Source organism: Heptranchias perlo, chromosome 21, assembly GCF_035084215.1.
Source record: "Heptranchias perlo isolate sHepPer1 chromosome 21, sHepPer1.hap1, whole genome shotgun sequence".
NCBI classification, from domain to species: domain Eukaryota; kingdom Metazoa; phylum Chordata; class Chondrichthyes; order Hexanchiformes; family Hexanchidae; genus Heptranchias; species Heptranchias perlo.
This window is the reverse complement of record NC_090345.1, coordinates 9,853,767-9,870,811: the sequence shown is the minus strand read 5'-3', so window position 1 is coordinate 9,870,811 and position 17,045 is coordinate 9,853,767. Positions and strand designations below refer to the sequence as shown.

Below are 17,045 nucleotides of genomic sequence, written 5' to 3'. Positions count from 1 at the left end.
ACTTGCCTTAGAGGGGGTGCAGTAAAGATTTACTAGATTGATTCCTGGGATGAGAGGGTTGTCCTTTGAGGAGAGATTGAGTAAAATGGGCCTATGCTCTCTGGAGTTTAGAAGAATGAGAGGTGATCTCATTGAAACATATCAGATTCTGAAGGGGCTTGACAGGGTAGATGCTCAGAGGCTGTTTCCCCTGGCTGGAGGGTCTAGAACTGGAGGGCATATCTTAGGATAAGGTGTTGGCCATTTAAGACTGAGATGAGAAATTTCTTCAGTCAGGGTTGTGAATCTTTGGAATTCTCTACCCTAGAGGGGCTGAGTCGTTGAATATATTCAAGGCTGAGATAGATAGATTTTTGGACTCTAGGGTAATCAAGGGATATGGGGATCAGGCGGGAAAGTGGAGTTGAGGTCGAAGACCAGCTGTAATGTTATTGAATGGCAGAGCAGGCTTGAGGGGCCATATTTCTTATGTTCTTATGTGAATCTTTCATTTAAATTTTTTTTTTAAATCAACAGATATAATGTTCCATCCACACAGACCTTAGTCCATTCAAATTATCATCCTAGCAACTAATCTTTGAATTGTTCATCATGATGCACAGAGAAAATAATTGCATTCGAATTTGCTCTGGTAATATTTAAAAAAAATATGATCAAATGCCTGTCTTCAAATTGTTAGGAACCTGGTGGGCTGCAACTAGTATCTCTGGGAATTTACCAAACTGCAGTTGTATCTGCATGGATACAGAAGTGCATTTTTCAGCCAGTTTAAGTTCACAAGTGCAGCAATGTACACCAGGCATGGATAGGACAGCACAATACGTTTTTCTGCATTGTTCTGTATCCTTTGAGTGGTAAGATGTGGGTGTGACAGAAACCAAGCTCCATCAAGCGGCAAACAGGAGGATTTCTGTATGTAGATTTTTTTTAATGATTTTTGTTGGACAGAGTAATTATGAGTTTAAAATTGACTTCAGTTAGCTGAGACAGAATTTGTTTGTCTTGTCAGGAGGAAAGCAATACAAATTGTGGACCCATTTGGTCTATTGGCTTTGAACTTTGGTTGTGAATACCTTTTACAATTTAATGAGTATTTGATGAACATTAGCACAGTGGGTAAATACAGTGAAACCTGTAAATTAGGGAAATTTAATGGATTTGCATCAGGTGTCCTTTATTTTCAGCTGTCCTTATTTTCAAAATGGTCATTGTATGTACAGTAAACCGGATGAGCCAAATATCCCGGGATAGGCTGTATCTCCTGCAGTGTTCCTTTTCTTCGCCATCACCTGGGATCATGCCTAATTCTGGAGACCTGCCAGCGGGATGTGATTTCAGTTCTATCTTCTGTTTGTTGGGTTTCCCAGTTCATTGCTATCCCGGGGTCCTTTTCCATTGAGGGAGGAATGTCCTGATCCTGGGAACTACTACATTGGCAGCCTGCACAGGGCGAGATGGCTGCTATAGGGCTGGAGTGCCTAGGAAATCCCAGCCAAATTGGGGGGGGGATTAATGTTCTGTAGACCCATGTCCGGGACGCCCTCCCTCCGTGTGCTGTAGCTGCTAATGTTTGAGGTGCTGGGAGATGGGTAGGGGGCTGACAACAACTCATCAGTACCTGACGTACTGGTGGAATGAAATGTGATGTTGCCCGGTGTAGTTCCCAGCTTTTGTGAAATGGGAAGTTCTTTACCCAGCATCCATAGAGGCAGAGAAACCGCTCTATCCCTGGGATAGAGCCGTGCAAGCATTCAGTCCCAGAGATCGAATGGTTTCTCTGCCACTAGGGATGCCAGTTAAAGAGATTTCCATTCCACAAAAGCGATTTCTTTCACCAGCTGCTGCCTCGCGCTTACCTGCATGTCCTGTGTTTTAAGTTGGAAATGGACTTGATGCATTGAAGGCTGTCCGTGAAGGCTGTTTGTAATTTGCCAGATCCTTGGTTTCAAGGTGCAGCTTGTAGCTGTTGCAATGTAAGTTAATTGGGACTGTCAATAAGTGTCTTTTTTTAAACAGGTGTCTTTTTTTGGGGGTGTCTGTACAGGTTTCACTGTAGTGATTGGCTATGAAACAAAATTACTTAATGCATGGAAATGTGAATTGATTGTATCATACATAAGGACACTCTTGTAAAGGAAATACACTGGCCAGACTCTGGTGAAAATTTTAAAGAATTATCATTTAGCCAGTGAAAATAAAAAATTGACCATCCAACACAAAAATCTGTTAAATATTCTGTTCAATCTTTTTTAAATAATTGGTGTGAGTTGTAAGATGGATAACTGGGGTAAATGGAGATCACCAGTGTGAAAATGGTTATTTCCACATTCTTAGACTGCAAAAAAAAAACTATTTTTCACTTCAAAAATGGGATACTGAGGTGGATAGTATGCAAAAGTGGTTACAAGATTTTACTGTAGGAGTTAGTGGAGTGGTTCTTCATTAGCTATTGATCTCTTTAAGGGGGAGATTTATGTATTTCTCTGCGCCTCTCCAACTTCCCTTGCAGCTGGGATCATTCGAGATCAAAATGGTGGATAGGTTATTCTTGGTAATGCACTGTTAGCTAAGGGAGTTGTGGATCGGTTGTTAAGCACAGGATCTACAGATTCAGGCGTAGACCCAAATATGTAACAACGTTCCCAAGAACAACCAGCTGATGAGACACCTGTTCAGAGATAAAGCTTAGTGAAATAAGGTTTCCAGCAAACATTTGTAACAATACTTGCCCCAGATGTTTCTGAAGGTTTATGATGTTGGAAAGACAAGGTTGGTATATTGATGTGGGAATATCTCAATTATTTTGTCGGTCATAATGCTAGTTCAAGAAATCCTCCCCTTGTCCACCCTTCTTGTTGCAGATTCATATTGATGTGCTCTCCCTTTCGCAAGTGTGGCATTTGGGCAAATCTGTAGATTTGTTTTCCTATCTCACTTTCTATGGAGATAGGTCTAAAAGTTTGCAATCTAGGCAGTTTGTTTCCTGTGAGAAAACACTGATTAAACCTGTCACTAAACAGAGGTTAGTGAATTGGGCAGTAAAATGCATCCTTTGAGGTCTCTGAGGTGGGATTCGATGGGAAAACCAGAGTCTCTTCTACAGAATATTGACTCCCCTCTTGAACTAGCATGGTGCGCCTCTTGAAGCTATCTGTAGGGCAGCTACCTGATGTTACTTGATATTGTGCCTCCAAGTAATGTTCCATGAGTACAAATATCTTTGATGTTGTAACAACCTGGTGTTGTAAGATTCCTTACATTTACAAATATCTTGAAGACAAACATGTGCTATGTCTTCAGTTTTTTGATGCTATCACTACATGTATTGCAGGAGGAGACCACTTAGCCTTATTTTCTAACATGCAGTCTCTTCACCCCATTCTTGGAATGCACATGTTAAGTTTGCTTGAGGTACATGGAAGTGTTTCCAGAATATGGTTGATTTTTATGTTGAGTTGAGATGCCATTGTTAATGTAATATTGAATAATACTGTTTGTCAAAAGCTTGCAAGGGAATTGTTAAGAAAGTGGAAATGTGCTTAGAGGGAATAAAAAGCCAACTGCAGAGAAAATAATGTAAATAGGAAAAGCGATATCTTGTCTATCTTCATACAAATTGAACAATGTTGTGTGGCAGTCTGTGAAATTTGCATATCCCTGCATAGTACTGGTGCAACTTAAGTAGTTTTGGATTTCTGCTAACTTGTCTGAAATGTGAGGACTGCTGACAGCTGTCAAAGTTCTCGAGCCATTGCCTAAATAGAAAGAACATTTCAATTATTGTACAGAGCCCACATTGTGCCATCTGTTGGAATTTGATGACTTGGAACTCTGCAAGACTTGGAACTCTGCAAGACTTGGAGAATGCCATATTGCCATTTGCTGATCTGACCTGTATGCATTTGTACCAGAATATTGATTTCCCCCCCCCCCCCCCCCCCCCCCCATTATTTTGTCTTCAGCATTGTTGCTCTGCATTTACTACAGCACCTCTCCACTTGGATGCATGACCAAAATCGGAGAGGTGACCAAAATGACAAATGACAAATGCACATAAATGTATTATATCGCTTGTTATTCACTTCTTCACCGATTCATAATGGATTATCTGCTTATCGAGGACTGTATCTTTGTAACTGAAAATATTTGTTTGAATCTTAGATTCAGTTGGTGCACAAAAAAAACTCTTCCCACAATTGTTCTTTACAATATACTTTATTTTTAATCTAATGTACAGCAGTGGAGTACCCAATAAAATGAAGTTCTCTATTCTTACTGAGCACGAGCAGTATGATAACTGTAATAGAATCATAGAAGTTACAACATGGAAACAGGCCCTTCGGCCCAACATGTCCATGTTGCCCAGTTTATACCACTAAGCTAGTCCCAATTTCCTGCACTTGGCCCAATAGAATCATAGAAGTTACAACATGGAAACAGGCCCTTCGGCCCAACAAATACTTGTGACTAATTCAGCAAGCCTTTCTCAATTAAAACTGCTTTGTATCATCTCGTAAATACGGATTCCGGGAGCCATCTTCCACGATTTATGCCATTAAATCCAGTCTCCGTAGATTAGCAGCAGTTTTATAATCCAGGGAAAAAGTGGGTCTACGAGTCAGCTACCAGTCTGTGGAAACTGGATTCAGCTGCTTAAACTCTGGGAGCAGCTCCTGAACACCAGGTTCCAGAATCTGACCTAAAAAGATCTTTGTTCTGTGGATTTTTTTCCCCTTTGAACAAGACATCAGCAGCAGCAGTGCTAAACAAAATTAATAGGACAATTATAATTGCATGGCTTCTAGATATTATATTTCAGGAAAGTTTAGAAACTTAAATTTCGCAACAACTGAGACTAGAGCTTGAGTTAATGAAGGTTTAGAATGGATGGGCATAGGGACTTTCTATAGAGTCCGCTTACTTTATAACATCTTTGCATAAATGATTGCTAAATTACATATTGGGCTTTACCATTCAATGTACTAAGGTGCTCAGTGGTATCTGTGGCTCAGTGATAGCACGCTCACCTTTGAGTCAGAAGGTTGTGGGTTCATATCCCACTCCAGAGACTTGAGCATAAAATCTAGGCTGACAGCCCAGTGCAGTACTGATGGAGTGCTGCACTGCAGGAGGAGTTGTTGTTCGTATGAGATGTTAAACCGAGGCCTCCTCTGCCATCTTAGGTGGACGTAAAAGATCCCATGGTGCTATTTCGAAGAGGAGCAGGGCAGTTTTCCTTGGTGTCCTGGCCAATATTTATCCCTCAACCAACACCACCAAAACAGATTATCTGATCATTATCACCTTGCTGTGCACAAATTGGCTGCTGGGTTTCCTACATTGCAACAGTGACTACACTTCAAAAGTACTTCATTGGCTGTAAAGCGCTTTGGGACGTCCTGAGGTCGTGAAAGGCGCTGTAGAAATGCAAGTTTGTTCGTTCGTTCTTGTGGGCCAGCTCACTGAATACATTTTTAAATGGAGCGTCGGGCCATAACCTTAGACCTACCAGCAACTGGCTTAGATCACTACTGGCAAGAGACTTGGAACATGTAGCCTGCACTGAGCATTCAATGCGTGCAAGATTGTCAAGTTATACAGAAACTACTTGATGTGGAACTATGCTAGCAATGTTTTGCTGGTGATTGGATGTTGGCCAGCAAAACTAAAACTGGCCACCTAGTTTACTAACATTAAATTTGTGTCCTGCTTTTGGAATTGTGGAGAGATCTGTGGGAAGTGGCAGCCTCTCTGCTGGCAGTCACATTCAAAAAATGTTGGGATGCATCAGAAATGTGTTCGGGTTTGATCAATCCTTTCACAGTCTGTATATGACAATAAAAGGTCCAATGTCTATTAACAACAATTATTCACCTGTCAATACAAATATTATGGTAATTGCTGGCTAAGTGAGGAAAGCTGCAATACATTTACTAAAATGGACACAAACAGGTGGGTTTGCAGTTGGTAGATTAGCATGTGAAAAACCTGGCCTGAGTGTGATCTCTTTCCCAGGAGAGACCAGAGCAGTAGTGCATTGCAGGGATCAGTCACCGCAGAATCAAGTTAACATTTGACGTGCATAATATCCTGGCATAAAGACAGGAACCAAGAATGGACTCTTTGTGGCTTTACATTTCATACTTGCGAGCTGTCACAGGGCTATTTTATCAAGTGTACAGTTTTTTTTTAAAAGAAAAGGCTGTATCTAGGTTGATTTGCTGTACAAGCATAATAGAGGAATATTCATGTTTCTTTTGGACTGAGCTTGTTAGGATGCTGTAAAGACTACATTGCTATTTCTATTTGTGAACTATATTCTATTCCCCAGCTTCAAGAATGCAATCAGAAAGGATACCCCTTAGCCTTTTAATATTATTATTTTGATTTTGCTGGTCTTCAGATATTCTGAGCACTAAAGCCTGGTGAACTCGTTAACATTAATTAGGTACACTTAGAGCTTTTTTTTATAAAACACTGACCCGAGCCTGTCCTGTTGCAAGTATTCAACCCCACCATTTAAAAAAAATATGCTCTTGTTCTTATATTTGGACAAAAATGTGTTTCTAAAACCATTTATGGTAAACAGGCTCTTTAGAATGGCTGAATCCATTGTGTAATTGAGAACAAGAACACAAGTTTGCCTTTTAATAAGGGAAAAGAAGAAGTATTTCCACTTGCAACTCAGTGACCGCGTTAAGCACTCTGGAATTGCTTTTATATTATGTGCTGCTGACTCCTTGATGCTCCGGTCTCGTGCAGCTAGTGACAACCACAAGCTAAAGTCATTGAGGTGGCCAAGAAAACCAGTTATATTTTTAACTGGGTCATCACAACTGCTGCCAATCTTCCTGGGTCCAATAAATGTGCTGTTCCAGTGCAAAATCACATCAGTCCATAGAAACAAACAGTGGCTCATTGTTATGACTTGATGACACAGTTTAATGAAGTCAGCACTTGCTGCACCACCAGTCTGCACATGCGCAATATGCTGGAGTTTTCTTTGCAGCAGGTTCACAGAGACCAGGTTTAATATTCTAACATAAATGCTGGAGGGTAGTGCATTTTTCTTTCTCTTTCAAAACTTGGACTATACTATAAAGCAACTATAGGTAGCTAAAATCAAGGATGAGGAATACGTACAGTCACTGTTTGTTAGTTATAAGATTCTGAAACTAGAAGTTCACTAATATTCCAATGTTCTGATTTTAGAAGTGAAGCACTGGATTCAAGGAGTCAAAGCAGAAGAAAAAGTCAGTACAGTAATGTTCTGCCCCTAAATGTTAAATATGTTCTGCAAATAAACTAAGCTTTAATGCTTACTGTATGTATTTGTAGCATTTTGTATTGTGCTGACTTAAATATTATAGGATGCCTGTTTTAGACACCTACTGATCCTCACTGTGGTACCTGTTTGAAATATCAATTGGACACCTGAATATATGGCTAGATACTGTATACTATATTGCAATTATTTTTTTGTGGCTGTAATCTAATTTAAGGAGGTTCAGGTGATATTCTACCTATCAAGAACTAACCTACAGCTAAGGGACAGAAAGGTGTGATGAGTTTGTATGCTGGCCTTTCACTTCTGTGACCTGATCTGGATTGATTCCAGACTGATGGGATGATCCTGGAGTAGTGGGCAGTTTTGGCAGAGGTCCAGTGGCACTTGATGTGATCCAGCCAGAACTGGTGATGGATAGCTCAATCAGTTGTGTACCAGACTGAACTCCTTATGACTATTATAACTGCGATTGATTGTCAGTTGTATAAGAGGTCCTCAGGAAGCATTACTGATCCAACCATCTTCAGCTACTTGACCAATGACCTCTCCTCCATCATAAGGTCAAGAGTGGGGCTATTTGATGATGACTCCAGTGTTCAGCTCCATTCAAAACTCTCCAATAATGAAATAGCCCATGTCATCCCACAGCAGGACCTGGATAACATCCATGCATGAGTTGACAGATAAAGCCAGGTAATGACCATTTCCAACAAGAGAGGGCCAACCATCTCAACTAACCTTCAACAATACCGCCATCAACATCTTGGAATTCACCATTGACCAGAAACTGAACTGGATCAACCAAGAGCAGGGCAGAGATTAGATGAGTGACTCACCTCCTGACCCCTCAAAGCCTCTCAACCTTCTACATGGCTCAAAAAGGAGTGTGGTGGTAGACTTACTACTCATGTGGATATGCAGCGTCAACAATGCTTAAAGTTTGACACTATCAACAGAGCAATTGACTTGATTTACACCCCTGCCACTGGACTCCATAGTCACCTCCTCTATCACGGGTACATTTTGGCTGCAGTATGCATTATCTACATAATGCAGTTATTTGGACTGCATCTCTTTCCCCTGCAACCTTTAGTGTGTCTATCTCTCTTGCTCTAGTGCGTTATTGCTAGAGCTTTTATCGTTGATTTCATTTTTGTATGTCACAAAAGCCTTACTGTCACTTGGTCTCTGTTGCCCTCTTCAGTAAACGAATGGATGATGCATTCCAGAGCAAGGCCACTTATATAGCTAAATCCTACCAACAAGATGCAGGCCTGTGGGTTGCAAGAAATTCAGCAGCCATGGACCCTGCTGAAAAATTGCCACATACAATTATGCGAATGGGTTGTGTGCTAACGTTATTCAGACCCAATCATTCACAGCAGTAAGATCACTTAGCATGCCTACTCCTTCAAAGCTCTTGTATGCAAGAATGTACAAAGTGGGCTTCTCTAAGGGAATCAAGAGCTTGTAATTTCAGTTCCCTCTATTGCCTACTTCCACATCCGTAATATAGCTCATCTCCACCCCTGCCTCAGCATATTTGCTGCTGAAACCCTCATCCATGCTTTAGTTACCACCAGACTCGACTATTCTAATGCTCTCCTGGCCGGCCGCCCATCTTTTATCCTCCATAAACCTAAGCTCATCCAAAACTCTGCTGCTTGTATCCTAACTTGCACCAAGTCCCGTTCACCCATCGCCCCTGTGCTCTCTGACCTACATTGGCTCTCGGTCCCCGTACGCCTACATTTTAAAATTCTCATCCTCGTGTTCAAGTTCCTCTGTGGCCTTGTCCCTCTCTATCCCAGTTATTTCCTCCAGCCCGATAACCCTCCAAGTATTCTGTGTTTCTCCAACTCTGGACTTTTATTCATCCCCCACTTCCTTCACCCCATCATTGGCAGCTGTGTTTTCAGCTGTCTAGGCCCTAAGCTCTGAAATTCCTTCCCTAAACCTCTCCGCCTCGCTCTTCTTTATGACCTTCCTTAAAATCTACCTCTTTGAGCATGATTTTGGTCATCTGTCCTAATGTCACCTTCCTCGGCTCCTGTGAAGCACCTTGGGACGTTTTACTACGTTAAAGGCGCTATATAAATGCAAGTTGTTGTTGAGTGGTCGGATGAAAATGACAGCACAAGGGTAAACATTTCTTTAAGGTACAAACTCCCTAGATGACTGCCTTTTGTCTCCTTCTCTCCCCTTCTGTACAGTGGCAAATTCTTGTCTAAGTTGGAACTTTTTTCAAAGAATAAAAAATACCATATCTCGTCTAGATAATCTCATAACTAAGGTTGTGTTCTTTCATTTTAAATGCTTTTTAAGGGCATCATATTTGTCAAGCTGGAAAGAAAACAAAGAACTGAGTGTAGGCCATTACTATTTTTGATTGTAGCTTTTGCTTGAAGAAGTTGTCCCCCTTTTTAGTTTTGAGAACTTGATTTAGACAATGATGGGAGGAACAGAATTACTCCCTGTGAGCATGTACTCCTGAAGTCTCAATTAATTTAAGAAAATTTCACACTGACTGCATTTATAGCGTATCTTGATCAGAATGTAGTGCATCATTGCACAACGGGCAGTTAATCTGATTGATTTTTCTATATGTCTGGATTGCACAAAATTTGCTTCTGATCAGAGTACACTTAAAAGGCATGCTTTTTTCTTGTTTTTCACTCATTTTCAAACAGTCAAGTGATCACATAAACTCTTCAAGCCACCTTTCGTACCAGGTAAAGCTTGAAGTTTAAGTACCGTTTTGATTTGATCAGGATAACATTTAATTTGGGTAGATTGGCATCTGATTTTCTAGGTCCTAAGTCGAAAGTTAAATTTAAAGTTAACAGTCACTCTTTACAGATTGGTAGTCCTGTTAATTGCACTTTCCTAGATATACAAACTTGTGCTGTACTTCCACTACCTCACAATCAATTTCCATTTTATTCTGTCGTCCATCTTTGCCCTTTCTCGCTCTGTGGACATAAACTTGGTCTTTTGGGAAGCTGATATTGAACCCCAGCTCTTATTTTCATCATCTAGCTGCTTTGTCATGATGGCAACCGAAGATACAGTGCGCGTGGCAATATTTTAGAGTATTCCAGATTCTTAAGGATCTTGCTTACTTGAAGTTGGAGGTAAAAAGTGAATGGTTTGGATGGATGAACGTTTGAGGCACTATGGAAACTATTTCCAGACGCGACATCTTGCATTGTGAAATGGAGAGTGTTTAAGGCTGTTACTTGTGTTAAGTTGTGAACTGGATTATGATGAAGGTTTAAAATCTGGATGATTCTTGTGCACCGACACTCACCTGACGAAGGAGAAAGCCTCCGAAAGCTTGTGATTTTCAAATAAAACAGTTGGACTATAACCTGGTGTTGTAAGATTCCTTACATTTGTCAACCCCAGTCCATCACCGGCATCTCCACATCACCGTAAGGAGGGTGGTGCTATTGCCTGCAAGGACCAAGTGACCAACTGTAAAGTAATAATAAATTACCTGAATGCAGTAACGGATTGTGTTAAAGCAAAGATGGCCTGTGTGCTGTAGAATAGAAAATCATTACCCTCAAAAGGTGATGTGACTTTCATCCTGGAAAAAACCCAAATATGGAATGCCAAGGCAAAAGTGGCAGATCTGTATGGGATTGGAAAAGTGTCAATGGCTAAAGGTCTTTGGGAGCTGGCCGAGAGAAATGCAATGGTGAGATCTTGTGATAACTGTGGCCAGCCTGGCTGACTCTAAGTTGGAATCTTAAATGTAGACTGAGAACCTGAAAATTAAACTGATGAAGTTCTGAACTCTTTCCAGGCATTACTGCAAAATTTTGATTTAAGGTGGATGCAAGTGCACATTGAGGGGAAGAAATTGAAGTCTATGTTCCTTGTATCAGTATTCATCCTTGCTTAAATTGGAGAGAACTGCTCTCATATTGCTAAGACTACCCAGTTCGGACATACTCGAGACCTACAGTAAGAAGGATCTTGAACTGATTCCTTGGCAGACTTGGGATAAATGGAAATGTGGATTCAGGCTTTACTGCGTCCCATTGTTAATCCTCTAATTATACAATAAATGCTCAGCGCGTGTTTATGGTAGGCTCCTTAATAGTGCTCTCCATATATCACATCCTTGAGAACAATGTATGTCTGCACCCCAAGCTAGTGGTGTATAAAGAAGTAATCCCAGTTTAAATTGATTTGATTAATTTGGGTGTGATCACTTTTCTTTAATGCAGTTATGTTCTATCTACCAGTTTGGCACCAGTATCACCTTTAGGAAGAGGCTGGCAGACAGCAATATGGCAAAGAACATTTGCAGTATTAACTGTATAGCCTTTTTTTTTGTCTTTGCTCTTAAGTGGATTTATTTTCCAGTCCACCAGACCAAGATATTTTGAGTTGCCAATATAGAGAATCATTACAGCACAGAAGGAGGCCATTCGGCCCATCGTGCTTGTGCCGGCTCTTTGAAAGATCTGTCCAATTAGCCCCACTCCCCTGCTCTTTACCCATAGCCCTGCAAGTTTTTCCTTTTCAAGTATATATCCAATTCCCTTTTGAAAGTTATTGAATCTGCTTCCACCACTTTTTCAGGCAGTGCATTCCAGACTATAACAACTCACTGTGTTAAAAAAAAATTCTCATCTCCCCCCAGTTCTTTTGACAATTATTTTAAATGTGTCCTCTGATTACCAATACTCCTGCCAATCATTTAAATGTTTGATTTCCTGTATAGTGTTAATCCTTTGAAGTATGCAGTAACTAATTTTAATGCTCAAAGAAATAATTTCTGATTGTAATGGATTATACTATTATGTAACGCTCAGTTTATTTATTGATAATCTGTTGCTGGAAAAAAATAATCATTATAGAATGCCAGCCACATGAGTCTGGAAAATAGGAAGCCAGTGTTAAAGGTAGAGTAGTATAAAGTAGATACTTTGCAGACTTACTGACCCACACAGAGATTGTGAAGATACACTTTCACCCCTTCGACACCTTACAAAAACTATATTTTTAAAAAGTAATTCGTGTTAAGATAGCACATAAGCATACAAGTTCTTTTATGCAGCAATTTGGTCTCTGGGTTATGCTAATATTCATAAACTAGTTTACCCTTTTGAGTTACTTCTCTGCATCTTAAGCGGAGTTTGCATGAATAATTTAAACAATACGAGTGTTTATGTGACTGAAACATGTTACTGGAGAGCATGCCCACTGACACATCCATTGTTTCTAGCATGAGTGTGTTTGTCGCTGCATGTAGAATTTGTTTTACAATACTAAATCCTTCTTTAAAATAATACATCCAAAACAGCATGAAAATTTCCTTGCACAACCAGGACATATTCTTTGCCAGTACAAATTGTTTTTCAATTTTCAAAGGGTTAAGAATTACTGTTGTGACAGCATGCACCAAGAGGTTTGGTTTCTGGCATTCAGTCTTTTAATTATTGAAAGCTATTTTTCTTTGCATGCTTTAATGCAATTCTGTCTCGCTACATTGAATCTGCTCTACGTAGATTAAAAGTGTTACAGAAACTGTTTCTGTACCCTGTTAAGATAAAATTGCTTCAAGTCTAGCCAACAATTCATGGGAGCCAGATTTTCAATTTGGCCTGAAATCAGAAAAAAAAGAAATGAAAATATTAGGTTGCAGTACATCATTGTTATATTTTTGGGTTTCATTTTTTTTTTACTCTGGATATTTTTAGCTCCAGACTACTCTCATAGTTAGCTACCTGTGTCCTTTATTTGCCCTGATATCTAAGTTAATAGTATAAGAATGCTGGGTTACGGTATCACGACAAATACATGCCAAAACCTGACAAATCCTTAATTCCTTTCTTTAACTCCTCACTGAGGAATTGTATGGGGTTTTACCTCCCAACGAATGATGCCTGAATCGGCACGCCGAACTGTCTTACATTAAACCCAGTTCAGTTCAAAATGAATTTATTAATCCTCGGTTAGATTGCCCTCAAGCTGCTATGTGAGTGAATTAACTCTTCCTTGCCAAATCATCGAGGAAGAAGCCATGCACTAAACGCTATTTATTGGTTACAAATTACAACTTAAAGTTGGGTTCACAAACACATAACATACATGCATAAGTGTAATCAGAGACAGCCAATCATTAATGGACAGAGTTACTTAATAAAACGAGTACCAAAGGTTACACAGGCAATTCAGTGTATCTCTGTAAATCAGCACAAACGGATGCTGAACATTGACTATAGCAGTGACCAAAGTCTGTGGTGATAAATTGGTGAGATTACTTTAAGGTTAATTCCTTGTTTGGTGACAAGTTAACAGCATTGAACTGCCGGTTCATCAATTAGCTCACGGCTACATGTTTGAAAGCGATGTTCAGAGCATACACTGTCTTGTCTTTACGTGCAGCGTCATTGTCAATCTCCTTCCTTGGGACATGGGAGTTAGCTTGTGGAGTGTTGCATCGACTAACCCCCTTTCGGCAGCAGGGTTATTCCTTCCACTTGGATCTTCGGTTCCAACTGAACCCACCTTATGCAGGAGTGACGATATCTGAGCTGGCATCACTTTCACCCTTCTCTGATCTCAGGCACTTACAAAGTTAACTTACACTTCTCTGCCAGCAACTCGCTGCAACAGCATCACAAGTAAACTTGGTGTTTTACTCTTTGTCGCAATATGCTGTACCTGTAAATGCATCTTTCTGCATCTGCTAGGTAAAGATTCTTACAGATCAGCATGAACTAACAGAGACTGCTACAAAGACAGAGAGACACTGCTTGCTCTCTATAAAAAGATTACAACAGACTGTCTACTACTGCTGTTACTTCTGACTCACGATTGTCTTAACACTGACCTGAGGCGTACAATACACAATTTTTATATCTTAATTTTAAAGGGAGGACTCTCTACATTCACTCAACCAATCAGGATGATGCTGGTGCCACAAGGTCTCGTCTCCCTTCTGTCAATCAAAGCTGATAAATGTAGAGTCCTGTGGCTATCATTGGGGCATAGCTTCTCCCCCAGAAAGACAGACTTTGTGTCTGATTTTTACAGACCCCCCCCCCCACCACCCACTGATCTTGCATTTTTCTCACACAAATGGGAAGAGGTGACATCTTAATGTTCTGTTGGTGGTCTACCTGAGGTTTGAGCTAGGGATAATGGGGTCTCATCCCATTAGATAATGAGAAATATCTGTAGTATAAACACTTTTTTATTCATTCATGGGATGTTAGCATTGCTGGCAAGGCCAGCATTTATTGCCCATCCCTAATCGCCCTTGAGAAGGTTGTGGTGATCCGCCTTCTTGAACCACTGCAACCTTCCTGGTGCAATTAACCTAGAGGTTTTATGGTTTTAATTAGTTCATGGCCTTTAGCTGAGAAGATTTTATGGCTACATTATCTGGGAACTTCCATGGCCATAAGCCTGGGTGATGATCAGCTTTGCTTGTCTTAGCTAAAAGCCTTTTCCCAGAATTCAGTTCATTAGCTAAACTCCATTTTGTGTGGTCAGCTTTCAAGCTAAAACTCCCTTTTAGGTAATTTCCCCCACAAACCTCAAAGGCATCCTTCGGACAATTTATGGGACACTGTTTCTACAATAACACGTCCAAAATAACACATGGAGAACCCTTTTTAGATTACTTTAGCTACTCATTGTGTCCTGTGTCTCCACAGGATCCTCTCTGTCTTTAAAAGATGGAAAAATATTACATTAGACCTTATTTTAGGCTTTAATCGCCAAAATTTGAAAAGAGGCAGGCTGCTAAAAGCCTTCAAAAGAGTAATCAGAACCAACAGAATTTAATTAACTGTTCAGTTCAAGGAACTGTCAATCAGACATATACTTGAACAATTACACAGCATGTTTGTATTTGAATTGAGTGGCTTGGGTCTTCTTTCAAGCAAACTGCCTGATGACTAACTGACAAATTGTAACATGGTTGAATCGAGTTAAGCTGGTGTATGATTGCTATGAATGAAGCTGGTTATATATCATGCCACAATTAAAGAAGTCAATCCCAAACTAAACCTGAGATGCAAATGGTTAATTTTTATTACATGCATATCATACCCTGCAGTTTTTCATGAGTTGGGAGCAACCGACTGGAGGAGATGTCTAAATTCTTACATTTGCAAATCTTGGGTTTAATTCATTGTGAAAAATAATAAAAGAATGTGATCTTGCTTATTTTGCATTTCCAAAATCCATGCTTTTGAGCCTTGTCTCCAAGCATTACTCAATGAAAGCAGTCAGCATTTTCAGGCTGAGGATGTGCTGAATGCCAAATCAAAGCCAAGAAATATTGCTTCACTGTCTAGTTATGGAAATGCAGTGAAGATGATGGTGCTGATCAAGAAAGGCCAGGCATATTGTTGATGATAAATTATATTCAGGGCTACCTTTTTCAGATAAATAGATTGAGGGTGGGGGCTGGTGGTGGGGATAGCTGAGGGACTCCTGAATATTTTTTAAAATTCTGTGTAACTTGCTTCTCAATCTACTGTGAGCGATAGAAAATGAAATATAACATGTTGCACTTTGAACTCTTTTTGCTACCAAACAGAAAACACATTATGCAGTGGTGACCATGTCTCTTGGCACAGTCCCTTGGATAACAGTGAATCCAGAATCCAACATATGCTGCTGACCGAGGATCCACAGCTGCAACCTGTGCATACTCCTTTTGGAACAGTTGCATTCCTCCAGGTACTGACTGAACCAAATAATTAGTTCCAGTATTGATGGGGGGATTCTGCAATTCAAAATAGCTGTAGATGTTTAACTAATATAGTATGTCCTCAAGAAGATTCTGAATGATTTTTATAAACTCGTTTCTCCCTTCCCCCCGCCCCCCCATCAAATCCTGCCTAGTTGTAATACTTAAACTTTTGAATTTGAAGTTGACATTCGTGCTTCAGTTGAATGTTTTGTATGAAACCAATTGTGCCAAAATGTGTGACCTTCTAAAAATTTGAGAAAGCTGGATCACTTGCCAGCTTTGCATTTCTGAGATCACTGGAATTTCTGTCCATTCTTTTCTGTGTTCCCATCCCTTCTCGACATCAACTTTCAGAAAAATAACCTGGCTGTTGAATTGTATAAAATAATTGATATCACAACAGAAGCTTTTGGTTTCCAAAACATCCCAGGAAATTAATGATGTGAGTTCTAGTTGACTTCATTGTGGTGGCTAACTAATGTGTTCAATTATGGAATCTTAGATGATACTGGTTTTCCTTTATTTGCTGCTTTGACATTTTTTTAAACTCCTAGCTTTTTTGCCCATTTTCTTGCTTTAGTGTATTCCGCTCCACGCCCAGCAGGTGGTAAGATAGCCTAACAACAACGTAGATTTGTTTATACACTGTCTTTTAATATAGATAATGTTCCATGGTGATTTGTGAGGGATGGGGTTGGCGGTTGTTGGGAATAAATAAACGGAATAACAGAACGGACTCCAATGCATGGTAGGAGATGACCAAAAACTTGATCAAAAAGATAGATTCTGAGAAAGCCGTTAAAGATGGTGAGGGAGTTCGAGAATAGGGCCAAAGTGGCTGAAAGCTTTGTCACTAATGGTGAGGCAAAGGAAGGAGAATGCAAAAAAAAGGCCAGAGTTGGAGGACCAAAGGATGTTGGAGGGGATATAAAACTGGAGGAATTTTCAGGGGTAGGTTGGAGCAAAACCATGGAGTGATTTGAAGATGAGGACAAGGATTTTAAATTTAATGTGACGGGAGGCAGTGAG

At 40.1% G+C, this 17,045-nt stretch overlaps 1 protein-coding gene across 3 annotated transcripts in view; it reads left to right on the top strand.

Annotated features, from left to right (window-relative positions):
* sufu (suppressor of fused homolog (Drosophila)) overlaps positions 1–17,045 on the top strand; it is a 160,021-nt gene that overhangs the window by 69,786 nt on the left and 73,190 nt on the right. For all 3 annotated transcript variants that reach the window (XM_068002081.1, XM_068002080.1, XM_068002077.1), the window contains exon 4: positions 15,861–16,003. In XM_068002081.1, the coding sequence (XP_067858182.1) occupies positions 15,861–16,003 (143 nt within the window). The remainder of the gene's footprint in view (positions 1–15,860; positions 16,004–17,045) is intronic.